At 54.3% G+C, this 23,588-nt stretch overlaps 2 protein-coding genes across 3 annotated transcripts in view; one reads left to right on the top strand and one right to left on the bottom strand.

Annotated features, from left to right (window-relative positions):
• Window positions 1–15,082, top strand: part of ITGAL (integrin subunit alpha L) — a 42,810-nt gene extending 27,728 nt beyond the window's left edge. Inside the window, exons 19-31 of one of the 2 annotated variants that reach the window (XM_007094761.3) lie at window positions 293–349; window positions 443–516; window positions 857–998; window positions 3,331–3,441; window positions 3,764–3,843; window positions 3,961–4,047; window positions 5,584–5,659; window positions 10,121–10,261; window positions 10,480–10,536; window positions 10,633–10,731; window positions 11,146–11,241; window positions 11,968–12,078; window positions 13,708–15,082. In XM_007094761.3, the coding sequence (XP_007094823.3) occupies window positions 293–349; window positions 443–516; window positions 857–998; window positions 3,331–3,441; window positions 3,764–3,843; window positions 3,961–4,047; window positions 5,584–5,659; window positions 10,121–10,261; window positions 10,480–10,536; window positions 10,633–10,731; window positions 11,146–11,241; window positions 11,968–12,078; window positions 13,708–13,881 (1,305 nt within the window). In that variant the 3' untranslated portion in view covers window positions 13,882–15,082. The remainder of the gene's footprint in view (window positions 1–292; window positions 350–442; window positions 517–856; window positions 999–3,330; window positions 3,442–3,763; window positions 3,844–3,960; window positions 4,048–5,583; window positions 5,660–10,120; window positions 10,262–10,479; window positions 10,537–10,632; window positions 10,732–11,145; window positions 11,242–11,967; window positions 12,079–13,707) is intronic. The other variant, XM_042970929.1, reaches the window with a different exon arrangement.
• Window positions 15,083–20,100: 5,018 nt separating this feature from the next.
• ZNF768 (zinc finger protein 768) lies at window positions 20,101–23,397 on the bottom strand. Its single transcript, XM_042971286.1, has 2 exons — window positions 22,470–23,397; window positions 20,101–22,178 (listed from the first exon to the last, which is right to left on the bottom strand). The coding sequence occupies exons 1-2, from the start codon at window positions 22,555–22,557 to the stop codon at window positions 20,602–20,604; spliced, it is 1,665 nt and encodes a 554-aa protein (XP_042827220.1). The 5' UTR covers window positions 22,558–23,397; the 3' UTR covers window positions 20,101–20,601.
• Between the last annotated feature and the right edge of the window lie 191 nt (window positions 23,398–23,588).

Raw genomic sequence — 23,588 nt, 5'->3', positions numbered from 1 at the left:
CTGGGAGGAGCTTTGGAGCTGCTGTGTCAAGGCCAAGATCTGTTCAGGAGAACGGACACCCTGAGCCTCGGCTTTCCTCGAGGAGCTGCTGCCCAAGGGCTGCACAGGGTGGCCTTGAGCCGAGTCAGAAGGGTGAGGTCCCCCTGGGGCAGGCGTTGGCTCCTAAGAGGGGCCAGCCAAGCCAACCCAGCTGAGCCCCAAGCCCTGAGCCCTGCTTCCAGCCCTCCTCCAAGAGTTCTGCTGCCTCAACTAACCTGCCTTGTCTCCCGGCCCTCCCACCACTCATGCTCAGCAGGGCCGAGACATTCAGCCCATCCTGAGACCCTTACCGCATGCAGAGACCAAGGAGGTAAGCAGGGACAAGGGGCAGCCGGAGAGGCCGGGGTCCCTCCCCACTGGGTCTGGGGCCTGAGCCTCCTAGTGTTTCTTCTTGGCCTTTCAGATCCCTTTTGAGAAGAACTGTGGGGAGGACAAGGAGTGTGAGGCGAACCTGAAGCTGTCCTTCTCCCCTGCAAGGTGAGGCTTCCAACCCCCCGGACCCTCCTGTTCCACCTGGTGTTTTCCTGAGGCAGCTCGTGTCTCAGAAAGGATAGGGGGCTCTGAGTCAGAAGACCCCCATCTGTACTCACTAGATCTGTCCTCTGGGGCTTAGCCCCCTCTCTGAGAAATTCACGTGCCTTGTGCACTCCTGGCAGGATTAGACAAGGTCACACCACTTAAAGCCTGTGCACAAGAGCTGGTTTTTGTGTATTCGTTTTTTCTAGCCTAGAAGATCCCTGCGTTCTGAAAACCCCTGCCTGTGACCCTGCTTCCTTCACCTTGGCCCCTGTAACTTTTCTCTGGTCTTGCCCCCCAGATCCAGAGTCCTACGTCTGACGCCCTCTGCCAGCCTCTCCGTAGAGTTGACGCTGAGTAACTTGAGAGAAGATGCCTACTGGGTCCAGCTCAACCTGAGCTTCCCCCAGGGACTGTCCTTCCGCAAAGTAGAGATACTCGAGGTGAGCGCCCACACTGGTCCCTGCAGCTTCTGCTCCCCTCAAGGAGCCTCGGGCGGGCAGACAAGACAGCCTAAAGAGAGGCCAAAGCTGGCCTGCAGAAAGTTTAGGGACACATCCAACTTTTCAGCCTGATGACCACCCTCCAGCTGTGTGCCTGTGACACAAGGTTCACCCTCTGTGGGCCTCAGATTACACCATCAGTGAGGCTGGGGACACCCGCAGGGTTAGTGAGGGGGTCACATGGAATGGAGACTGTGACACAGGCTCGTGGATCTGGTGACCAAGAAGGTGTGCATAGATACAGTAAACTCAAAGTCCCTCCCTCCTAAAGGTGACCAAAGTGTTTTTGCAGGATGGCCTGGATCGTTTTATTTTTATTTTATTTTATTTTATTTTATTTTATTTTATTTTAATGTTTATGTATTTATTTTAAGAGAGAGAATACAGCGGGGGAGTGGCAGAGAGAGGGAGAGAGGGAATCCCAAGCAGGTTCCACACTGTCAGCACAGAGCCTGACGCGGGGCTCGATCTTATGAACCATGATGTCATGACCTCAGCTGCAACCAAGAGTCAGGAACTTAACCGACTGAGCCACCCAGGCACCTCTTGGCCTGTATTTAAAAGTTGTTTTAGGGGCATCTGGGTGGCTCAGTGGTTAAGCACCTGACTCTTGGTTTTGGCTCAGGGCATGACCTCACAGGTTCGTGAGTTCAAACCCCGTGACGCACTCTGTGCTGGCAGCTTGGAGCCTGCTTGGGATTCTCTCTCTCCCGTTTTCTCTGCCCCTCCCCCACTCGCACTGTCTCTGTCTGTCTCAAAATAAATAAATAAACTTAAAAATTTTTTTAACTTGTTTTAAGCACAATTTTATTTTTTAAATTATTATCATAGAAATAATACATGATCACCACAGAAGGTTGGAAACCACACAGCAGTTTAGAGAAAATAATCACCTATTCTCCTATAACTCAGCACTTACTACTTTTAATATTTCGATGTTTATTCTTCAGTGTATCTATACACGTACATACAAATTACATTGTATATTTATTCACTCTATATTTGTTTTAACTAATTGGCATTTTGTTTTCCATATGGTTATTTTTCCTCCATGTTTAAAAAAAATTACTGTGGTAAAATATATGTAATAGAAAATGTACCATCTTAAGCCTTTCTAAGCATACGAGTCAGTGGCATTAGGTACATTCACAATGTTGTGCAACCATCATCTATTTGCAGAACTTTTTTATCATCTCAAACAGAAGCTGTAGACCTGTTAAGCAATAATTCCCCCTTCCCACTCCCTGTCCCTGGTAACCTTTAATCTACTTTCCATTTCTATGAATTTGCCTGTTCTCATTTTTCACGGAAGTGGAATCATATGGTGTTGTCCTTTTGTGTCTGTCTTTTTCGCTTAGCATAGTGCTTGTGAGTTTCATCCATGTGAAAACATGGGTGAATTTCCTTTCTTTTTAAGACTGAACAATATTCCATTGTATGGATAGACCATATTTTGTTTATCCGGTCATCTGTTGGACATTTGAATTATTCTTTATACAGACACATTAAATGCTTCCGGAAGGGTCATCTAGTAGAGTGATTAAGAACTTGAGATCTGGAGTCAGACAGACCTGTGTTCAGATTTCTTCTAGATTTCTGCCCTGTGGTGGGACTTGGGGAAGTCACTGAACTTCCCCAAGTCTCTATTTCCCTGTCTAATTCCATTTCCTATCTGAGGCTGAAATCTGTCCTCACAGATGATGAAGATGACTGGTTTTATACTGCTTAGCCCAGGAGCAAGCTCATTTTTAAAAAGGTTGCCGACGGGGCACCTGGGGGGCTCAGTTGGTTAAGTGTCTGACTCTCGATTTCCGCTCGGGTCATGATCCCACGGTTCGTGAGTTGGAGCCCCGTGTCGGACTCTGTGCTGCCAATGTGGAGATTCTCTCTGCCTCTCTCTCTGCCCCTTCCTCGCTCTCTCTCTCTCTCTCTCAAAATAAATAAACATTTAAAAAATAAATAAAAATGGTTGCTGACTGTGTGGATGTAGTAGCGTTTTAACAATCTCACTGTATCCTCTCCTGTGATTGTGCAACACACGGAACCATTCCTATCTCTTTGAACTATTTGATCACTTCTAGTTTTTCATGATTATAAATACTGGTGCAGTGAACATCTTTGAACTAAACTTTGGCCCCACCTCTCTGAGAATGTGCCCTGGTAGGGACACCGCTGGGGTCCCTACCAGGGACCGTGGCCCCAGAGTGTTGGTGGCCCACTAAGGGTTGGTGGCCTGGCCCACTCAGTTTGTTCTTTCTTTTCTCACATGCAGCCCCACAGCCAGATACCTGTGAGCTGCGAGGAGCTTCCTCAAGAATCCAAGCTTCTGACCAGGACCCTCTCTTGCAACGTGAGCTCTCCGATCTTTAAAGCGGGCACCTTGGTGAGTGCTTCAGGCCCCCAAGAACCAAGCCACCAAGGGGCTGTGAGCTCATGTGGGGAGGGAAGGGTGCAGGTGATGGTAAAGACGGACTCACCCCAGGTCCGACCCCAACGGGAACAACAGCCTGGACTTTGGAATCAGGCAAACCTGGGGTTGGGTTACGAATGACCTTGCACACGTGACTTAACCGTTTGGAACTTTGTATCCTCATCTGTGCAATGGGGATAAAGCACCATTTTCAGGGGTAACAGTGGTCTCTATTATTACAGCAGTTGGGCGTGGGGGCCGTGAGGTGCTTCATTCCCCTCTCCTCCCCTGCCAGGTTGCCATCCAGGTGATGTTCCACAAGCTGCTGAACAGCTCCTGGGGGGACTTTGTCGAGCTGCACGCCAGTGTGAACTGGTGAGCAGGCCCCCGCCGGACCCCCGCCAGCGTACCTGCCCCGCTCGCTCTCAGACTGCCGCCTGGCCCTGGCCAAGCCCTTTTCCTAACACTGCCCTCTGCCTCGCCCCAACACAGTGACAATGAGGACTCAGACCTCTTGGAGGACAACTCTGCCACCACCAGCATCCCAGTCCTGTACCCCATCAACATCCTCACCAAGGAGTAAGTCCTGAGCAGCCGGCCAGCGCTGTCCTCCCCGCCTCAGCCTCCCAGGGCCTCCCTCAAAGCCCCCTCCTTCTCTAGGGCCCCCCCCGCCAGGAGTAATTAGAACTGATTCCAGCCACAACCCTGACGGTTTTCAACACCCACAAGAGTGGAGGCCCTTTAAGAGTTCTGAGTCAGATCAGCGGTTTACTGATGGGAGAAAAGGCACAGCGAGTGCTGACCTTATGTCAGATGCTGTGCCGGCTGCACTGTGCAGCTGGGGCTCCCTCCACCGCCCCCCCAAGCTTTCAACACTTTCAACATGTCATGAGGCAGCCACGCCTCTCTCCACTTTACTGATGAACAAACAGGATCATCAGAGAAGGGAGGAGCTCATCCAGAGGTGTACAGCTAGGAAGCACTGATGAACCCTCTGAACTTGGGTCTGTCCAACTCCAAAACCCTGTGCTGGATGCCCTCCCGTCCTGGGGGGTCAGACATGCTGGAAGAGATTAGGACAAGGTGTTCACAGTGGCTCTTGCCCACAGAGAACTCCTAGTCTGGTAGGAGAGGCCAAGCTCATACGCACACAGAATCAGTGAGTCTCAGGAGGTTATATATAACAGGAGTGACCCATGGGCATCACTAGTTGGATTTTCTCATTTACGGAAAAGAGGACGAAGCCAGAAAAGCAGAGGAACTTTCTCAGGTTGGCTCAGTGAGAAGGACAGGGACAGTGACCGAGCCAACGTCTCTGGTGCTTTGAACATAAATGCCAAACACAATGATATTGTCTGAAGTGTCGTGTGAAATTAGAGCCAGGAAAGATGATGTGGGTTGAGGAGAGATGGAAGGGTTCGTGGAGGAAGTAGGGGCTTGAACTGGAGTCTGGAGAATGAGGGGATCAGATAAGGGCCAAGGAGGAGGAAGGATGGTCCAGCAGGAAGAAGAGCCCAGGCAAAGGAAGCAGCAAGCAGTGGGGTGGATTTGAGGAGTAGGGAGTGTGCAGGCTCAGGGGATGGCAGGTATGCGTGGGGCCTGGTGAGCAGGCAGGCTGGGAAGTGGGCAGGCCTGGACATGGGAGGCTTTGGACCCGACCCTCGTGGGCAGCAGGGAGCCAGTGGCAGATTCTGAGTAGGTGGGTGGCAGGATCAGACAGTGACGTAAGAAGGTCCCTGGAAGGATGGGGTGGAGAGGAAGCCAGAGGCTGTGCTGTTATGCAGGAGATGAAGAACCCAGAGGACAGTGGAGACCCTCAAGGGGGGCGGGGAACCCCATGGAGCAGGGAGAATGCAGCTCCAAAGGCACATCCACCTGGGTTCCGGCCCCGTCCGCTGCCGCAGGACGTGGGGCAACAGACTGACCCCTCCCACCAGCCTTACCTTCCCAAGGGAGACAGCAGAACGCTGGAAGGGTCACGGGGGGTCATGCCTATGAGAGCGCTATCCCAGGGCCTGGCAGCGCAGAGGCTTCCCCTGGCCCGGGGCCCCTGCTCTTCTGGAAACGGGGCTGTCGACATCTCCACTTTCTACTTCTGCTCTTCTCTCTCCACAGCCAGGAAAACTCCACACTGTATGTCAACTTCACCCCCAAGGGTCCCAAGATCCGCCATGCCAAACACATCTACGAGGTAGGAGCCCCGTGTGAAAAGGCCCTTCTGGGCCACACATTTGTCAGCCCCGTCCTGGGGACCGAGGCTGCAGAGACCAGCGGGACACGGCCCCATCCTCAGCAAACCCAGCGCCCTCCACCTCATCCCGTGATCCTTCCGGTAGAGCCTCACACGCTTCCGGTAGCGACACACTCAGCAGCTCCTTTCCGCCACCACCCGGATGGATGGTCTGTGGGATCGCAGCGCTTGGGAGAAGCGCCCTGAGAGAGAACCTAGTTTTCCATTCCCCCGTTTAATGAGCCACTGTTCTAGTTTAGATACTTTGCTAGGTGCTGGGGCAGCCATAAGTAAATCGGAGCCCCTGACCGCTCACCCAACCCAAGTTCTGGGCTTGGTGCTTTATATGTGCGACCCCCCTGTGATCTTCCACCAACCCGTGAGGTAGAGGCGTTGCCACTCGCATTTTACAGATGAGAAATCCACAGCACAGAGAGGTCCAGTAACTTGCCAGGTTACACAGCTCATAAGGAGGAAAGGTCAGATTCAAGCACATGTTTGAATACCCAAATCCACGTGTTTAACCTCTAAGTTAACGATGTGTCACTTCTCACGCCATATGCTTGGGGCCGTGATAACATCTTTGTTGTGGTAACAAAGAAGAGGGAGGCCAGCCGCTGAGTCTAAAGCTCAAGGACTCTAAGGAGGAGTAGGCATTGACCAAGCCAAGAGCATTCTTGTTTTTCTGGGGAGGAAACTGAGGCCCCAAAGAGAAACTGTCTCACCCAAGGCCGCACTGGTATCAGGGCAGGCTGGAGCAGGAACCCAGCAGGAAAGGCACCCCAGGCAGGTAGCCCCCTTAGAACAGAGGCTGCAGTCATGTCACCTGGATATGACAACGGAGGAGAGTGGCCCTCAGGGAGGTCAGATGCCCATTTGCATTGAGAATGGCCAGTTGAGTTGGTTTCTAGTGCTGCTCAGCGGGATGGCTCTGGGTTCCCTACGGAGGTTGGCAGACCAGTCCTTTTACCACCAGAATAGTGGGAAAGACTTGGACAGGCTTGGATCCAAACCCCAACTCTACCACTCGAGCTCTGTGTGACCTTGGGCCAAGGGCTTGACTACCCATGCCTCTGTTCCCCGCCGTGACAAATGGCGTTTGGAACGAGAACTTCCAAGTGTCGTGAGGCTTAAGTGGGTTGCTTACTCCTCATGGAGTGCTTGGCGTGATGCCCAGGAAGTGGAGGTTGTTAATAGCTGAGGCAGGTGTTGGGCTGTGGCCTTGACATTCCCAAGCTACTGTGGAAGCCTGCTTCCATTCTTGTGCCATTCCTCAGGGAGCCATCTCAAACCCTTTGAGCTCCCCTCACACATACACACACCCCATTCATCTCTCTGTCGGGGCTAGATGCCTCTGTCCACCTCACCACCATCAGCGTCTTAAACTCTGCATTTGGCTCCCTGCCGCCTGACCCACCACGCAGCCCCTCTTGGCACTCTTGCCAAAGCCCCTAACGAACTCTGTTTTAACTACAACCCAACATGGCCTGGGACGTTGGTGATCACTCCCTCTTTTTTTCTTACTGTTTGTTTATTTTTGAGAGAGAAGGAGAGAGTGCGGGAGAGGGGCGGAGAGAGAGAGAATCCCAGGCAGACTGCACTGACAGCAGAGAGCCCGATGTGGGCTCAAACTCACAAACTATGAGATCGTGACCTGAGCCAAAGTCAGAGGCTTAATCGTCTGAACCACCCAGGCACCCCGGGGATCATTCTCTCTTGCCTGAAGCTGTCCCATTAGGCCCTTTTTGCCACCAGGAGGTCAGCTCAGGTTTATAGTAAACTGGACAGGCATGGTAATCCAGTGAGAGCTTGACAGCTGGGCCACGGGGTCTTCTTCCTCATGGTCTCCCTCTCCCCTGGCTGGTTAGGAGCATAGGCCTCAGCCAGACCTGAAGTCTTTCTGAAGCTCTGCCATGTAAAGCTGTGTGGCCTTGGGCAGTTTACTTAGCCTCTCTGAGTGTCAGGTTTTCAATCTGTAAAATGGGGACGCTGATAGCATCTACTGTATGGGGTCGTTATAAGGAGCAAATAAGAAAAGGCTTGTTAAGTGTCCTGCGTAGCCCTTGACCCACGAGGGACCAGTCAACCAGTCAACGGTGGTTGCTGTCGGCATTGTCGTCATCGCCGTCATCCAAGGAAGGCGATAGAGCGTGCCAGTTCCAGCCTCTGGAGTCCCAGCCTAGGCTAAAATGCCAGCTCTACTACTTAACAGCACAGTATAATTTTAGAAGATTTTCCTTTTTCCAGAAAGATGCCCTGTACCCATTTGCGGTCACTCTTCCCCCACGCTCCCCCAGCTCCTGGCAACCACAACTTTAGTCTCTGTCCATAGACTGGCCTGTTCTGGGTATTATGTGGAGGAGGAATCATACAGTATGTGGTCTTTTTTTTTTTTTTAATTTTTCTTAACATTTGTTTATTTTTGAGAGACAGAGCACGAGCAGGGGAGGGACAGAGAGAGAGGGAGACACAGAGTCTGAAGCCCGCTCCAGGCTCTGAGCTGTCAGCACAGAGCCCGACACGGGGCTCGAACCCACGAACCGTGAGATCATGACCTGAGCTGAAGTCAGTTGCTTAACCGACTGAGCCACCCAGGCGCCCCCAGTATGTGGTCTTTGGTGACTGGCTTCTTTCAGTTAGCAGAGTGTTTGCGAGGTTCATCCACATTGGAGCGTGTGTCAGTATTTCATTCATTTTTATTGCCAGATAATATTCCACGGCAAGGTAGGCCGCGTTTGATTTATCCACGCATCAACTGGTGGGTATCTGGGTGGCTTCCACTTTTTGGCTATTACAGACAACGCTGCTCGAACGTTCCTGTACAAGTTTTGATGCAGACGTGTTTTAGAAACTCTTGGATATACACCTAGGAGAGCAGTGGTTCCTCTTGATGCTTTGTCTTAACATGCTCTAAACCAAATGTATCATTTTCTCCTAAGCCAGCATCACCTCCGGTTTGCTGAGAATCCCTCGAAGGCACCCTTTTCCTCAAGCAAAACTTCCAAGCCTGGGGGAGTTTCTCCCTCCTCTGTGCCTGGGGCCCCTGCCTCTTCAGCTTCCGTTCTGTATTCTCTTCTCTCTTTTGCCCTCGCTCCTGCTCGGACTCGGATCCTCGTCTTCTTGCAACTGGACCGTCGGCACGGGCTCCCAGCGTGGACCTCAACCTGCCTTTCCCACTCCTTTCCATTCTGAGCTGCAGTGAGTGAGTCTCCCTGGAGCCACCCGCCCCCCCTCAGCTGCCTGCCATGACTCCCCATTGCCTAGCCGAGGGTCCCCTGATCTCTCGCCCTTAGGCCTTCCGGGCACGCTGTCTCATCCCGAGTCTCCTTTCCAGACGTACCTCCTATCTCTGTCCCCAGGCACCGCACCTCCAGCCGCATCATACTCCCCTGGTGCTGCCCTAACTGCTACATTTTCTCTCTTTGGATGCCCTTCTCTGTCTTTATCCGTTTGACTCCTCTCTACCTTTCACAGTTAAATTCAAACGCTGCCTCTGACATTAGGCCTTTTCAATTTAATTTGACTGATATTTTTCAAGTGTCCACAAATGTTTGTTGAGTGAATAAATGATAGAACCTCTCAAACTGGACATCTGATTCCCTGCTTGACCTCCCTGGGACGTTCACCGGTGCTATTTCTGTGTCACTTTCTTGTCCATATCTGGGTCTTCCAGCCTTAGCACAGATAGCTCCTTCTTTTTTTTTTTTTTTAAGTTTGTCTATTGATTTTGAGAGAGAGAGAGAGCACGAGTTGGGGAGGGGCAAAGAGAGAGGGGAGAGAATCCCAAGCAGAGTCTGTACTGTGCAGTGGAGCCTGACGTGGGGCTCGATCCCGTGAGCCACAGAATCACGACCTGAGCCAAAACCGAGAGTCAGACGCTTAACCGCCTGAGCCACCCAGGCACCCCGGCTCTTTCATATAAAAGGTACTCAGGAAATGTTTCTTAAACCAAGGCCCTTGCCAAAAGGAGGCTTTCGCAACCTGCATCGTGCAAATACTTTTTGCATCTATCCTTGTCAAATGTCATTCATTCAAAAAATGACTTTCTGGGAGGCCTGCTATGCTAGGTAGGGTGTCAAGCAGCAGGGAATTGCAAGCGAAATAAGCCACAGCTGCTGCCCTCAGGAAGCACGCAGTCGAGTGGAGATGCACACGGGGGGAGCCGCCCTGCCGCTGAGGGGATCAGCCAGACCTTCAAAAATGATATTGGAGCAGTACGTTGCTGGATGTGCCAGGGTCTGCCCCGTGGGAGAAAGCACGGAGGCACCCGTAGCCCACGCTGTAAGGCTTTGAGGACAGGGGCCGGGTGAAGCCCGACAGAGCATGGCTTCTCAGGCCTCAGCCCGTGAGAATGGCATCTGGAGTGGCAGTTGGGGGGCGGCTGGCATTTAGGGCTCTGCAGCCCCTCGTCCTCTGTCCTAGGTGACGATTCAGCCTTCTGCCTATGACCACAACGTGCCCCCCCTGGAGGCCTTGGTCGGGGTACCAGAGTCACTCAGCAAGGGGCCCATCAAACACGAGTGGACTGTGCAGATCCTGCCCAGAGGAGGGCAACGCACCCAGGTCTGTGGCGGGGAGCTCCTAAAGGGGGACGGATGTGTAGGGTGTGAGGGTGGACGAATCCCATTGGGCTCAGTGAGTTCTGAATCCGCACGAGCCAGTGGGACTGAACTGTGGGAGATGCCACACCCCAGGAGGCCGGGGGAGGTGGGGGAGGAAGCCAGGTTCTTAAGGGGCCGGCGTCCTCTCTCTGCTCTGGACTAACTGAAGACCATTCCTAGGATCCTTCTGTGACCTGCCACCGTGAGGATCCGGAGACGCTGCCCACTGTGGCTGAGGTACAGGGGCACGGGCTCAGAGGTCGGGGCCGGGGCCGGCAGAGTGTAGGTGGGAAGACGGGCCTCTCTGACCGCTGCTGTCTCTATTCCTGGCAGCCTTGTTTGCCCGGAGCCAAGTTCCGCTGCCCACTTACGTTCAAGCAGGAGATCCTCGTCCAAGTGATCGGGACAATGGAGCTGGTGGAGGAGATCAAGGTAGCACCCGCTGGCCGCAGACGCCATGGTCCAGGGGGTGTGGGGGGACCTCGACGGCTCGAGGGTGGGCTTCCCCACCACCTGGTCTTCCTGCCTTTTTCTTTGCTACCTTGATGAAAAGCCCTGATATTTACATAGTGGCGGATGAAAGAGAACCATGATTTGTTTGAAACTCGCCGGGCTGTGTTCACGGGCCTGCGGATGGCTCTTCTGGGTTCTCCGTAGGAAAACTTTCCTTCCAGCCGCGGGGAGTGGTCCGTGAGGACGCTACGGTAGAGAGCACGGTGGCCGTGGCGCACCCCACTGGGTCCCGTGCTCCTCAGCTTCTCTACGCTGAGTCGAGGTGGGATGCGGACGTTGGTGGGTCCCGGCCCTTGTTCTCCCTGGCCTGACCCCTCCCCCACCCTCCCACAGGCCTCCTCCATGCTCAGCCTCTGTAGCTCTCTCTCCATCTCCTTCAACAGCAGCAAGCACTTCCACCTGTATGACGGCAGTGCCTCCCTGGCCCAGGTATGTCTCTGCCTCCTCAGAAGCCCCGGCAGCAGAGGTCAGCAGGGGCATCTGAGGAGCCCCAGGGTCGAGCTAGAAGAGCTAGAGCCAGAAGGGGGACAGCCACGTGGGAGGTCCAGGCTCGGCACAGGGAAGAGCTTCCCGGCCATCAGAGCCGTCAGCCTTGGCGAGGGCCTCGGTGGATGCCCGGGGCTCCCCACCACCACTGGTGGCCAAGCAGCCCCCAAGGTCACCTGTCTGAGATGTGTCGGGCGGAGGTCAACTTGCGGGCAGCTCAGCCAGGGTACCCACCCCATACCCACTCTGCGCATGATGGGAAAGCGCTCCGAGCAGCGTGGGTCGCGAGCGCGGGGCCCAGGCCACCCAGTTGAGCGGGTGGGCGAGGCAGGTTGAAGAGCAGGAAGCTCAGAGCAGCAGAAGGGACGCTGCGCCTAACAAGGTGAGCGTAAGCCGGATTCTGGAGGCTTTGCACGCTGAGCTGAGATTCTGGCATTTTATCCTGGGACGAAGGGAAGCCATTTAAGGGCTGAAGGTGGGTCACGTGCAAGTTCGCCAGTTCACTCCGGTGGCCGCACGGGGGTGCACGCTGGAGGGAAGTGTCTGGGCCAGAGCCTGGTAGTGTCAGGAAGCAACCCCGACCAGAAGTTGCTAAGGCCTAGGCGTTCACAAGAATATTAAAGGTGGAAAAGCCTTCTTCCTACGGTCCCCTTTCCCCCCCTCCTCCAGGTCATCATGAAGGTGGACATCGTATATGAGAAGGACATGCTCTACGTCTACGTGCTGAGCAGCACTGGGGGACTATTGTTGTTCCTGGTGATTCTCGGGGTACTCTACAAGGTGGGAGCTTCTGGGAGTAATGGGCCTGGCTGAGACAGCCAGGCTAGGGAAAGGGCAGAAAATACCAAGATCAGGGAGCATTAAAGCTAAAAGCGTCCTCAGCCTACTCCCTCCTTCTGTAGTTAGGACTCCTGAGGCCCAAAGAGCAAGTGAGGCTTTCCCCCAGCCTCCACTAAGCACTGGCAGAGCCAGGACTGGGTATCTAGGGAAGGAGGGTTTTCCCACGTATCACGGGCCAGGCAGTGGGACACAGGGGCACGTACCACAGACATTGCCTTCGGGGAGTTCACAGTCTAACGGGGGAGGCAGACAGGAACATACCTGCTAAGGGCCCCACTCAGGGGCCTGGGTGCTGGAGCCTCACTTAGGCTGGGGGAGTCCGGGAAGCCCTCCCAGGAGAGGAGGCATTTGAGTTGGGATTTGAAGAAGGAGCAGGCAGGTGAATAGTGCCGGAGGGCAGCTGTTCCACATGAAAACCTCAAATACTCCAGAAAACAACACAGAAAATCAATTTCTCCCTGTTGCACCCCGCAGAGGGCTGTCATTAGCAACCATTTTGTTTCTATTCTTCCAGGGTCTAATTTTGTTGTTTAAACATATGTATATGTATGAGCATGAAAGAGAAAAAGAGAGAAGTCAGTGTCTATGTATATGTGTAGAAAACACAAATGGAATAATTCCATATATACTGCTTGGGAGCTTATATTTCCCACTGGATACTATATCTTGATGTCTCTGTGTGTGTTGCACAATCAGACCTGCCTCTTGCTTTTTCACTTGGCTGGTTTGCTGCTGTCTGGATGCCCCACCTTTTTATTTTTTATTTTTTTAATGTTTATTATTATTTTTTTTAATTTTTTTAAACGTTTATTTATTTTTGAGAGTGAGAGAGACAGAGCATGAGCGGGGGAGGGGCAGAGAGAGAGAGAGACACACACACACACACACACAGAATCCGAAGCAGGCTCCAGACTCCGAGCTGTCAGCACGGAGCCCGACGCGGGGCTCGAACTCACAAGCCGTGAGATCATGACCTGAGCCGAAGTCAGCCGCTTAACCGACTGAGCCACCCGGGCGCCCCAAATGTCTGACTCTTGATCTCGGCTCAGGTCATGATCTCATGGTTCATATGATGGAGCCCCGCGTCGGGCTTTGCACTGATGGCACAGAGCCTGCTTGGGATTCTCTCTCTCTCCCCTCTCTCTGCTCCTCCCCCACCCCACTCATGCTTTCTCTCTCTCTCTCTGTCTCAAAATAAACAAACATTAAAAAAAAAAATTAATTCCTGGAGCTGGAATGGCTGAGCCAAAGAACATATATGTTTTGACCTTTCAACAGAGAGCAGGCTCTCGCTAATAGTATCACTGGATATGGTCAAATCGCCCACCTAAAATATTGCTCCGTGACATTTTGATGAGCCTAAAGAACGCACTATTAAACATACAGCTTTTTAACATATTGCCAGGAGCTGGGTGTGGCAGAGACCCTCGTCCTGTCCCTGGGGCAGATACCACGCGTCCGTGGCATGTGTGACTCATTAACATTAAGGGTGTTTTCATGTTTTGCCGAGGCTGACTCGTCCAGAGTGTTCCGGGGACCGTGGCTCACTCAATTTTTGTCTTCCTACAGCTCGGCTTCTTCAAACGGAACCTGAAGGAGAAGATGGAGGCTACCGTAGAAGCTTCGAATGGAATCCCTAGAGAAGACTCTGGACAACCAGAGCCCAAGGAAGAGGGTGGGGATCCGGGCTGCCTGGAGCCCCTCCAGGAGGAGGAGACCCAGGATGGAAATGACAAAGACTGAGGCCCAGGCCCGATGCAGAGGGCCCAGGACTGGACTCGGGAGGCCTGGTACCACTCTGCCTCTACCTGTGTTTCACTGCGTGTCTTCGGGCAAGTCACTGCCCCCACCTAGGCCCCAGTTTCGCTGTCTTGCACGTGGAGCTCACTCCTGCCGGCCTGCTTTGCAGGTTCATGGTGAGGGATGGGCCAGGAAGGCTACGGAGGCAAGGCCTTGTAATTCTCGGCTGGTCCTGGCTTCCCCCAGCCCTTCTTAGTATCCTCCCCTGGAAGAGACTGTCTGATCTAAATTTGGAAAAACTGTCATCTCAGGACCTAGTGACCCTCCCGGCCCTCACACCCACCTGCCCTTGGACGTCCCCAGAGGCCTCAGACTCCCAGAACCTCGTCCTTCACTCTCCCCTGCCTGGAGTCCAGTCAGCTTTCCGGTCTGCCGCCAGAGAGCAAATCCGATCTGTGTCACTACATGGCCGCCGCAAACCCCCTGCTCTTTGGCTACAGACCAAGTTCCTTAATACGCCTTCCACGATCTGCGAAATAGCCTTAACATGCCCGTGCAGAATTGGGCCCCTGTTGCCTTCCTGGCCTCCTCCAGAGACTCCCCGCCTCCCTTCCTAAGCTCCGATTACACCAGCCTTTCTCCCTAGCCAGGCTCCTTCCTGTCTCACCGCCTTCACCCAGACTGCTCCCTCTGCCTGGAACATTCCTCCGCAGCCCTTTTCCTGGCTGACTCTCTCAGCCTTCAGATCTCCGCTCGCGTATAACTGCCTCAGGGCCGCCCCCAACCCCAACCCAGGTGGGTTCCCGTGTTACATTTGCCCCTCACAGTACAGATCACACTGTTACTTAATATTTGTCTCTCAAATTAAACATCGAACTCCGAGAGGGTAGGGACCATACCTGTCATGTTCACCTTGGGATCCCTCGGTGACATCACAGAGCCAGACCCAGTAGGCGCTTGACACGATTTCACTGAACCTAGCGCCTGTGAAAAGATCGAGAAAGCGTTTCGGATGGGCCCCTGGCGTCTCCACCCTTCAAGGTCTTCCCCAGGCTCCTGCCTCCTTGCTCCCAGCCCCCACCAGGACTCCATCCCACCCCGCTGCGGCCCCCGCTGGGAGGCTGTGAGCTCAAGGGAGCAGGCCACGGCTGTCCACCTGGCTCACGGTGCCTGCATGTGTGTACCCAATAAATGTGAAAATCTGTCCAGTTGTGCGATGTTTTCATGCCAGTGCACATTCTGACCCTGACAATTCATTTAGGTGTGAGAATAGGCCCTCCGTGGTTTGGTTTGGTTTTTTTTAAGCAACAATTGGTAGAGCCTGACCCCAGGCCCGCAGCATTAGGAAGGATGGGGGCTCATCACTGCTGCCCTCTTGTGTCAGTAGGATGGGGGCGCGGGGGTGGGGTAGGGCAGAATACGGAGTGATTCTGAAGCCAGCTCTGGGTCCAACAATGGGAGCTGAGAAGCAACATTTGACCTTCCAAGCGGTGACCTTTGATGGCTCCCTTCTGCCTGCAGGAGAGTAAGCGAACATTCTTGAGCCCACAAGGCCCGGAGCAGTCTTTCAAAGCCTGCCTGCCTCTTCAGCTTCGGCAGCACCCTTCTGGTCCAGCCCCATGGTTCCTCATAGGGAAGACCTGAGAAAGGAAGAAGTGAGGCCCGCGTCCCAGGGAAGGCAAAACTGCTAAAAAGACATGAGATTATCTCTAGGTCTCGAGAAGCCCACCGGCTTCCACTGATTCTTGAGAGCTTTGTGTCAGGCCCTGTTCTGTGCCGAGGGCCTGGTGATGAAAACCAGGGAGAAGTCCCTGCCCTCAGGAAGCGTCGCCCCGCTGGGAAAACAGTTATAAGGTAGAAATGTGGGGCGCCTGGGTGGCTCAGTCGGTTGGGCGTCCGACCTCAGGTCATGATCTCACGGTTTGTGGGTTCAAGCCCGGCGTCGGGCTCTCAGCTGACAGCTCGGAGCCTGGGGCCTGCTTTGGATTCTGTGTCTCCCTCTCTCTCTCTGCCCCTCCCCCACTTGTGCTCTGTCTCTCTGTGTCTATCAAAAATAAATAAACGTAAAAAATTAAAGTAGAAACGTGATTCCAGATGGTGAGGGTGTTGTGAAGAAAAGCAGGATAGCAGGTTGGAGAGTGATGGAGAGGATCCTCTCACCTCAGTGATAGTCTGTGACACACAAACAACAGGTAAATATTTTCACTAAGGTTGGAAACAAGAAAATCTGGGAGGTTCATTTCAGGAACAGACCTGCCCTCGTCATGCCCAGGAATCTATATCCCAACTTGCTTAACAGCTCCTGTCCTCAAATACCTATGTGTCCTTCCCTGCCTCTGTGCCTTTGCACGTGCTGTTCCCCTTGCCCAGTCCCACCTCTTCTCTATTCTTTAAAATCCTACTGAGCCTGACTGGCTCAGTCGGTAGAGCATGCAACTCTTGATTTTGGTGTTGTATGTTCGAGCCCCATGTTGGGTGTAGAGATTACTTAAAAGTACAATATTTTTAGGGGCGCCTGGGTGGCTCGGTCGGTTGAGCGTCCGACTTCAGCTCACGTCGTGATCTCACGGTCCGTGGGTTCGAGCCCCGCGTTGGGCTCTGTGCTGTCAGTTCGGAGCCTGGAGCCCGCTTCCGACTCTGTGTCTCCCTCTCTCTCTTCCCCTCCCCCACTCGTGCTCTGTCTCTCTCATCAAAAAATGAATAAATGTTTAAAAAATTAAAAATAAAATAACTAAAATGTTTTTAAAAAGTAAAAAATAAAACAAAATCTTCCTACTTCGAAGCACTTCACAGCTTTTGTCATCCCCTCAGCTCCTGGACAAAATGACCCATTTAATCTCCACTTTACATACCTCATTGGAACACATACCGCTGATTGTGTGGGCTCCTCTCTCAAGACTAGGAGGTTCTAAGAGGCAGGATTCAGTCTTCACTCACATGTGTGACCAACACTGACCCCTCACCAAGGCTGGCACAAGTAAGCGTTTGATTCAGTGGCCCTCACGTGTTTTGGTCTCAGAACCCTTTTATACTCTTAAAAATTAAAGATCCCCAAAGAGCTTTTGTTTATATGGGTTATATCCATCGGTGTTTATCCGATTAGAAATTAAAATGGAGAGGGGCGCCTGGGTGGCTTAGTCGGTTAAGCGTCCCACTTCAGCTCGGGTCATGATCTCACAGTCTGTGAGTTCGAGCCCCGCGTTGGGCTCTGTGCTGACAGCTCAGAGCCTGAAGCCTGCTTTGGACTCTGTGTCTCCCTCTCTCTCTGCCCCTCCCCCCCTCATGCTCTGTCTCTCTCTCTCTCCCTCTCTCTCTCTCAAAAATAAATAAGTGTTAAAAAAAATTTTTTTTAAAGAAATTAAAAGGGAGAAAAATGTAAAAACATCAGGACACCCCAGCCCACGTTCCCCGCAAGCTGTCAGAATGATGACACATGTTATCACATGTCATGCCGCCTCTAGAAAACACTATACTCATGGCACAAAGTGAGAAAGTAGCATCTTGGTCTCCTTGGGAAAAGAGTCAAAACCTAGTCAGACCTAGGTTGGAGTCCAGGCGCTGCTGCTTTGTAACTAAGCCGCACAGGGCAAGTACCTAACCTCTCTGGGACTCATTTCTTCATCTGTAAAATGGGAATCATAGCTGCATAGACCTCAGAGCTGTTGTGAACGCGAAATAATACTGGCAAGCTGTTGCTAGCACCTAAGGGCTTGATAAAGGTGGTAGATACGAATGGTTTCATTGCGGGGCGCCTGGCTGGCTCCGTCGGTGGGGCACGCGGCTCTTGATCTTGGAGTTGTGAGTTCAAGCTCCATACTGGACGTAGAGATTACTTTTTAATTTTTTTTTAACGTTTGTTTATTTGTGAGACAGAGAGAGACAGAGCATGAACGGGGGAGGGTCAGAGAGAGAGGGAGACACAGAATCTGAAGCAGGCTCCAGGCGCTGAGCCGTCAGCCCAGAGCCCGACGCGGGGCTCGAACTCACGGACCGCGAGATCATGACCTGAGCTGAAGTCGGCCGCTTAACCGACTGAGCCACCCAGGCGCCCCGAGATTACTTTTTAAAACATGGTTTAGGGGCGCCTGGCTGGCTCAGTCGGTTAAGCATCCGACTCTTGATTTCAGCTCCAGGTCACGATCTCACCATTCAGTTCATTGGATCAAGCCCCGCTTTGGGCTCTGCCCTGACAGTGCTGAGCCTGCTTGGGATTCTCTCTCTCTCCCTCTCTCTATGCTCCTCCCCTGCTCATGCATTCTCTCTCTCTCTCTCTCAAAATAAATAAACATTAAAATATAGTTTAGCTGCACAGGATGATGTGGTAAAAGCGGCTCACTGGACTGCAGGTCAAACGGCCTAGCATTGGAGTCCTAGTTCTCCACCGTGACCTCGGGAACGACGCGTGCCCTTTCCGGGCTTGGCCTGCCCCACCTGGGATCTGAAGGTACCTCAGGAGCTCTCACGGGGAAGAGAGGGGTAGGGGCGGAGCAGCTGAGTCTCCCCCTGTCATTTGATCTGCTTTAATGTTTTAAAGTTCTGGAAATAGCATATAGGCTACTTCATCGATGAACCGTGCCCGGGGCCTCCCAGCTTTCAGTGGCCCACAAACACGTTTGGGAGTTGAAAAAGAAAATCAACTCCAAAATATGAAAATTAAATTGTATAACTGGAATAAATGTTAAAACAAATGTCTATAAATGTAATATGTCAGGTGGTCAAATGCAGTTCTATTTAACACATGTAGGTACATATATGAAGTCTATCAAATGGGGGAGGTGGAATATTTAATATTTGAAGTTCTGTGTGGTAGGATGTCTGTACAAGAATGGGCATAAAGTTTACAAAGGTCTTTAAAAGACCAAGAGATGTTACTTGAAAAATAATGTCCCACTTCCAAAACTAAAACTTTAAAAAAAAAACACTAAACACAACCAAACTGCATTGAACCGCATAATCTCCAAGTCTCCTTCTAAACCTTGGAGAACATGAGACGCTGAACTGAAATGTGCTCAGAGAAGTTATTTGCTTCTGACAAGTTATAAGGCCCTATAGACGGGCGTGGGGCTGGGGGTGAGGTGAGGATTCCGAGGCCCGAGAGCCCCATAGAGCGAGGATTCCTCACCTGCCTACGTGGCCGAGCCACCGGGGGCCGATGGAGCCAGGCAGACGTGGTCTGAATGTCTCACTGCCTCTTATCCATGCAGTGACTTTGAGCAGTTCTGCAAACTCATTTTTCCTCATCCGTGAAAAAAGAATGAAAAAAGAATGAGTCCTACTCAACTAAGGTAAAGGCAGGCTACGCCCCAGGAGCTCCCAGGCTCGCCCACAGCACCAACTCCTCATCCTTTCCTAAGAGCCAAGTGTTAGGAGGGCTGAGGCTTACGAAAGAAAAGTAGGCTAAAGGTGGGGTGGGAGCAAGGTGATCCCAATAGGTCTAGGGGTTCCCCCCAACAGGCAGAGCTGTAGCAAATCAGGCACAGCTTGGGGAGTGGGTCTTTTTTTTTTTTTTTTTCAGTTTATTTATTTTGAGAGAGAGAGGGCAGGGGAGTGGCAGAGTGAGAAAGAGGGAGAGAATCGCAAGCAGGCTCCACACTGTCAGCTCAGAGCCCGACACTCTATCTCACAAACCGCGAGATCAGAACTGAGCCAAATCAAGAGTCAGACCCTTAACTGACTGAGCCAGCCAGGTGCCCCAGGTGGGTGGGTTTTAAAGGCTAGACTTGTCCAATCCTCACGCTTGGTCCCACACGTGCCCCCTACAGGTGGGGTCGGAACTGCACACACTCCCTGCAGTTCTGGTGACTCAGGGTCCGCCCAAAGTGAGGGTTAGAGGTTCCCGCTGGGGAGAGGAGAGAGCGATGGAGATGGAACCCAGGCTCTAGGCCTGGATACGAGAACGGGGTCTGTTCTCTGGTCCAAGGACAGACCAGCCCCTCTGTTTGGTAAGACGATATCCCACAAAGTTGAAGGCTTTCTCGCACCTCCCACACTGAGCGCCCTCCGTGTGCAGGATTCAAAGCATGAGACATGAACCTGGGAAGATATGGGAAGGTCATGTCTCCGGAGCATCGGATTATAAGATTCTCGTGACACGTGGAACATAAAAGCACTTCCCAAACAAGGCCCTATGGCTTTCACTGTATAGTTGCCACCGAGTGTCTCCCACTGCCCGGGCCACTGTCCATACACACATTTTAAGGACAAGTCTCTTTTACCACATAAAGGTTTTTATTGAACTCAAATTCAGGGGCTCCAAAGCCTGAGGAAGACAAGGGAGGCTGGGGTTTGCACCGAGGCCCAGGCCCCACCCCAGGGTCCCACTCCCCACCCCACTTACCCTCACCCCTTCCTGACTCAACGAGGGTCTCAGCAGCTACCAATCTAAGCTACCCCGCTCTAAGTAACCCTCCCCCCTCCCCCCTCCCTGCCTAGCACTTCGCCAAGCCAGGCACCCACCAAGGGGCATGCTGCCGCCGAGGCCAGATCTCCGCTGACCTCTTTTCTGGATCTCTCCCAGAGCCTCCCACCGCCTGCTTGGCCACTCTCCAACCCCTCTCCATAGCCCGCTTCCCATAAGTCTCCAGGGCTCGTGACTTCCTCCACCCTGGCCCTCCCCTCCTCCAACCTCCTCCAGCTTTTCCACTATTCCTTCTAAAGGTTTCTCTAGCTTCCTGTCCCCTTCTCTTCAGCCCACTGCCTCCCCACCCCCGGAGGGGTCCCAGGTCAGCGGCGGCCAGCTGCGTGGGTCCGCTGGTGGCGGATGAGGTCGGAGCTCTGCGAGAAGGCCTTTCCACAGTCATCGCACTTGTAGGGCCGCTCCCCGCTGTGGACCCGGTGATGCTGCAGCAGCGTGGAAGAGCGGCAGAAGCCCTTGCCGCACACGGCGCACCTGTAGGGCCGCTCGCCCGTGTGGGAGCGCTGGTGTTGAATCAGCGTGGAGGAGCGGTTGAAGGTCTTGCCGCAGTCGGGGCAGCTGTAGGTGCGGCCTGGAAGGTGGGTGCGGGCATGGATGGCCAGCACAGAGCTCTGGCCGAAGCGCTTGCCGCACTCGGGGCACTTGAAGGGCTTCTCACGCGCGTGGCTGCGGGCGTGGGGGATAAGTGCCGAGCGCTGCGAGAAGCTCTTGCCACAGATGCCACAGCTGAAGGGCCTTTGCCCAGTGTGCACCCTCTGGTGACTGCGCAGGGAAGAGTTCTGGCTGTAGCACTTGCCGCACTCGGGGCAGCTGTAGGGCCGCTCGTGGCTGTGGGTGCGCTGGTGCCGCAGGAGGTAGGAGCTGTCACCGAAGGCCTTGCCACAGTGCGGGCACTTGTAGGGCTTCTGACCAGAGTGGGTGCGCTGGTGGCGAAGCAGGTAAGAGCTGTCAGCGAAGGCCTTGCCGCAACGGGGACACTTGTAGGGCCGCTCGCCCGTGTGGGTGCGCTGGTGTTTGATGAGGTCAGAGCTCTGGGAGAAGGCCTTGCTACAGACCTCACATTTATAGGGCTTCTCACCCGTATGGATGCGCTGGTGCTGGATCAGGGTGGAGCCCCGCCCAAAGCTCTTCCCACAGATACCACAGATGTTAGGCCGAGGGCCCTGCCCACCCCTGGCCCGGCCACCCCGCCGGCCTGGCCCCCGAAGGGTCCCGGTTAGGGCCAGGGGATTCTGGAGCATCTCAAACTGGGGTGTAGCCAGTAGGGCCCCTGTGGGCATCTCAAAAGGTGGCCCTAGGGGCAGGGCCCCTGTGGGCTGCTCCCCAAACCCCTGGGTGAAGGAGTCCAAGGGATGGACTCCCAAGGGGATGCTCAAGGGATTCTTTTCCTCCGGATTCAGAAGCATCTCTGCACCTTCCTGAAATTTGGAACTTTGAGCTTCAAATTCAGGGCTTTGGGTTTTGAACTCAGGATTCTGGGGCTCATATCCTGGGCTCTGGGGTGCATATCCAGGACTCTGGGGTGCATATCCAGGGCTCTTGGGTTCATACCCAGGGCTCCGGGGTTCATATCCAGGGCTCTTGGGTTCATACCCAGGGCTTTGGGGCTCATACCTAGGGCTTTGGGGCTCAAACTCAGGGCTCTGAGAATCTGATTCAGGGCTTCTGGGTGCAAATTCAGGGCTTGGGGGCACACACCCAGGGCTTCGGGACTCAAAACCTGGGCTTTCAGGCTCAAACCTGGGGCTTTGGGGCTCAAACTCGGGGCTCTGTGGCTCAAACCCAGGGCTCTGGGGCTCAAGCCCAAAGGGTATCTCTTCGACCTCATAGTCCCCAGTGCCTTCTTGTTGAGACATTTCTTCTTCCTCATTCTCACTCACGTTGCCTGCAGGATCAGAGAATTACAGAAAACCCATATTGCGTGGGGCCTGGAAGGTCATTTGGTCCCAACACTAGTTGTCACAAACCTCTCCCTCCTCCTCCAGCAGGGTCGCTGGCCCTTGAGCAAGTGCTGAAATTCCCACCTCCCCCTTAGCCGACCCAGGACATCCAGTCCCCGCCCCCGCCTCTTCCAAGTCCCAAGTGTCCAAGCCCACGGCTCTCTACCCCTCCCACGGCCCACAGCCCCCTCTCCCGCTCCCAGGCACGCTCCCCGGAGAGGCGTTCCCTCCCTCACCTTTGAGGGACCCTTCAGGGCTCCCCAGTTCATCAGGACTTTGCACATCCCCGGGCTCGAGGCCCCACGGCGACGCCTCCCGTTCCATCCCCGCCGGCTCCCAGTGCTGCGGCGGCGGCGATGGCGGACGATCCTGCGACCAGGCCTGAGTGCCCTGAGACCCGGGCCCTCGCCGCCCGCCTGTTCAGCGCCGCCCAGGGGACCCGGCTGCCCAGCCCGGGCCCCTGAGGCCGGACGTCTTGACCCTGGGCCTCTCCGGCCGGCCGGGCCCCTCCCCTACCCGCGGCCCCGCCCCCACCCACAAGGTCTCGCCTTGCCCTGGGGCCCTCAAAGGCCCCCGTGCGTCGTGGCCTCGGAGATGAGGGTCTTCACGACTCGCCCTGCCGCCCCCGAACGTCGCTCCCCGCCCGCGACCCCGCCGTCTGGCCCCCCCAGCCCCGGCTGGGCTGCGGCTGTCCGACCCCCTCCCCCTCCCGCACAGGAAGTGTCCGTCCGCGGCCAGTTTCCCCCGCTGGCTAGCGCCACGGCCTCTCTAGGAGCGGCTGGAGGTGGAAACTCGTTGGCATTAACCCTGGGCTGGATGGCCCCGTGGTTGAGGTGGGGGATGACGGGGCGCCCTGGAGCCGGCGGGAAAGGCTGGGGCACTTTGTGTGCTGTCCCCTAGGTCTCCGTCCATCCAGGAGCCTATCTATCCGTCTCCAGAGCCCTGCGTCCGTCAGTGCCTGTGGCCAAGGGCGAGGCGACAAGCGAGACCAAGGTCAGCGAGAAGGAGCGACGCTTCCCGGCGCCAGCGGGGGCGGTGTCTAGCTCCCCTCCCCTCTCGGGCCTTAGGGTCAGCTCCGGCCGCGCCTCGGGAACCTGGACGGACTCCCCGTCTTGTGCTCCTGAGTCTGGGACCTCCCTCCCACCCCCAAACCCGAACTCTACTTCTCCACATCGGCGCGCCCACCCCGCCTCCTCCTGGCCCCCTCCCCTCTCGGTTCCTCCTAATCTCCACCCTACCCCCTCCGGGAGGGCTAGGATCGTTGCCAGGGAAACAGCCCCGCCTCCGGTTTCCAGAGACACGGCCTCTACCTCCCAGGGACTACAGCGATTGGCCGGTAGAGCTCGATCGTCCCG

This window comes from Panthera tigris, chromosome E3 (assembly GCF_018350195.1).
Source record: "Panthera tigris isolate Pti1 chromosome E3, P.tigris_Pti1_mat1.1, whole genome shotgun sequence".
Taxonomy (NCBI): Eukaryota; Metazoa; Chordata; class Mammalia; order Carnivora; family Felidae; genus Panthera; species Panthera tigris.
This window is presented reverse-complemented; position numbering and strand designations above follow the sequence as displayed.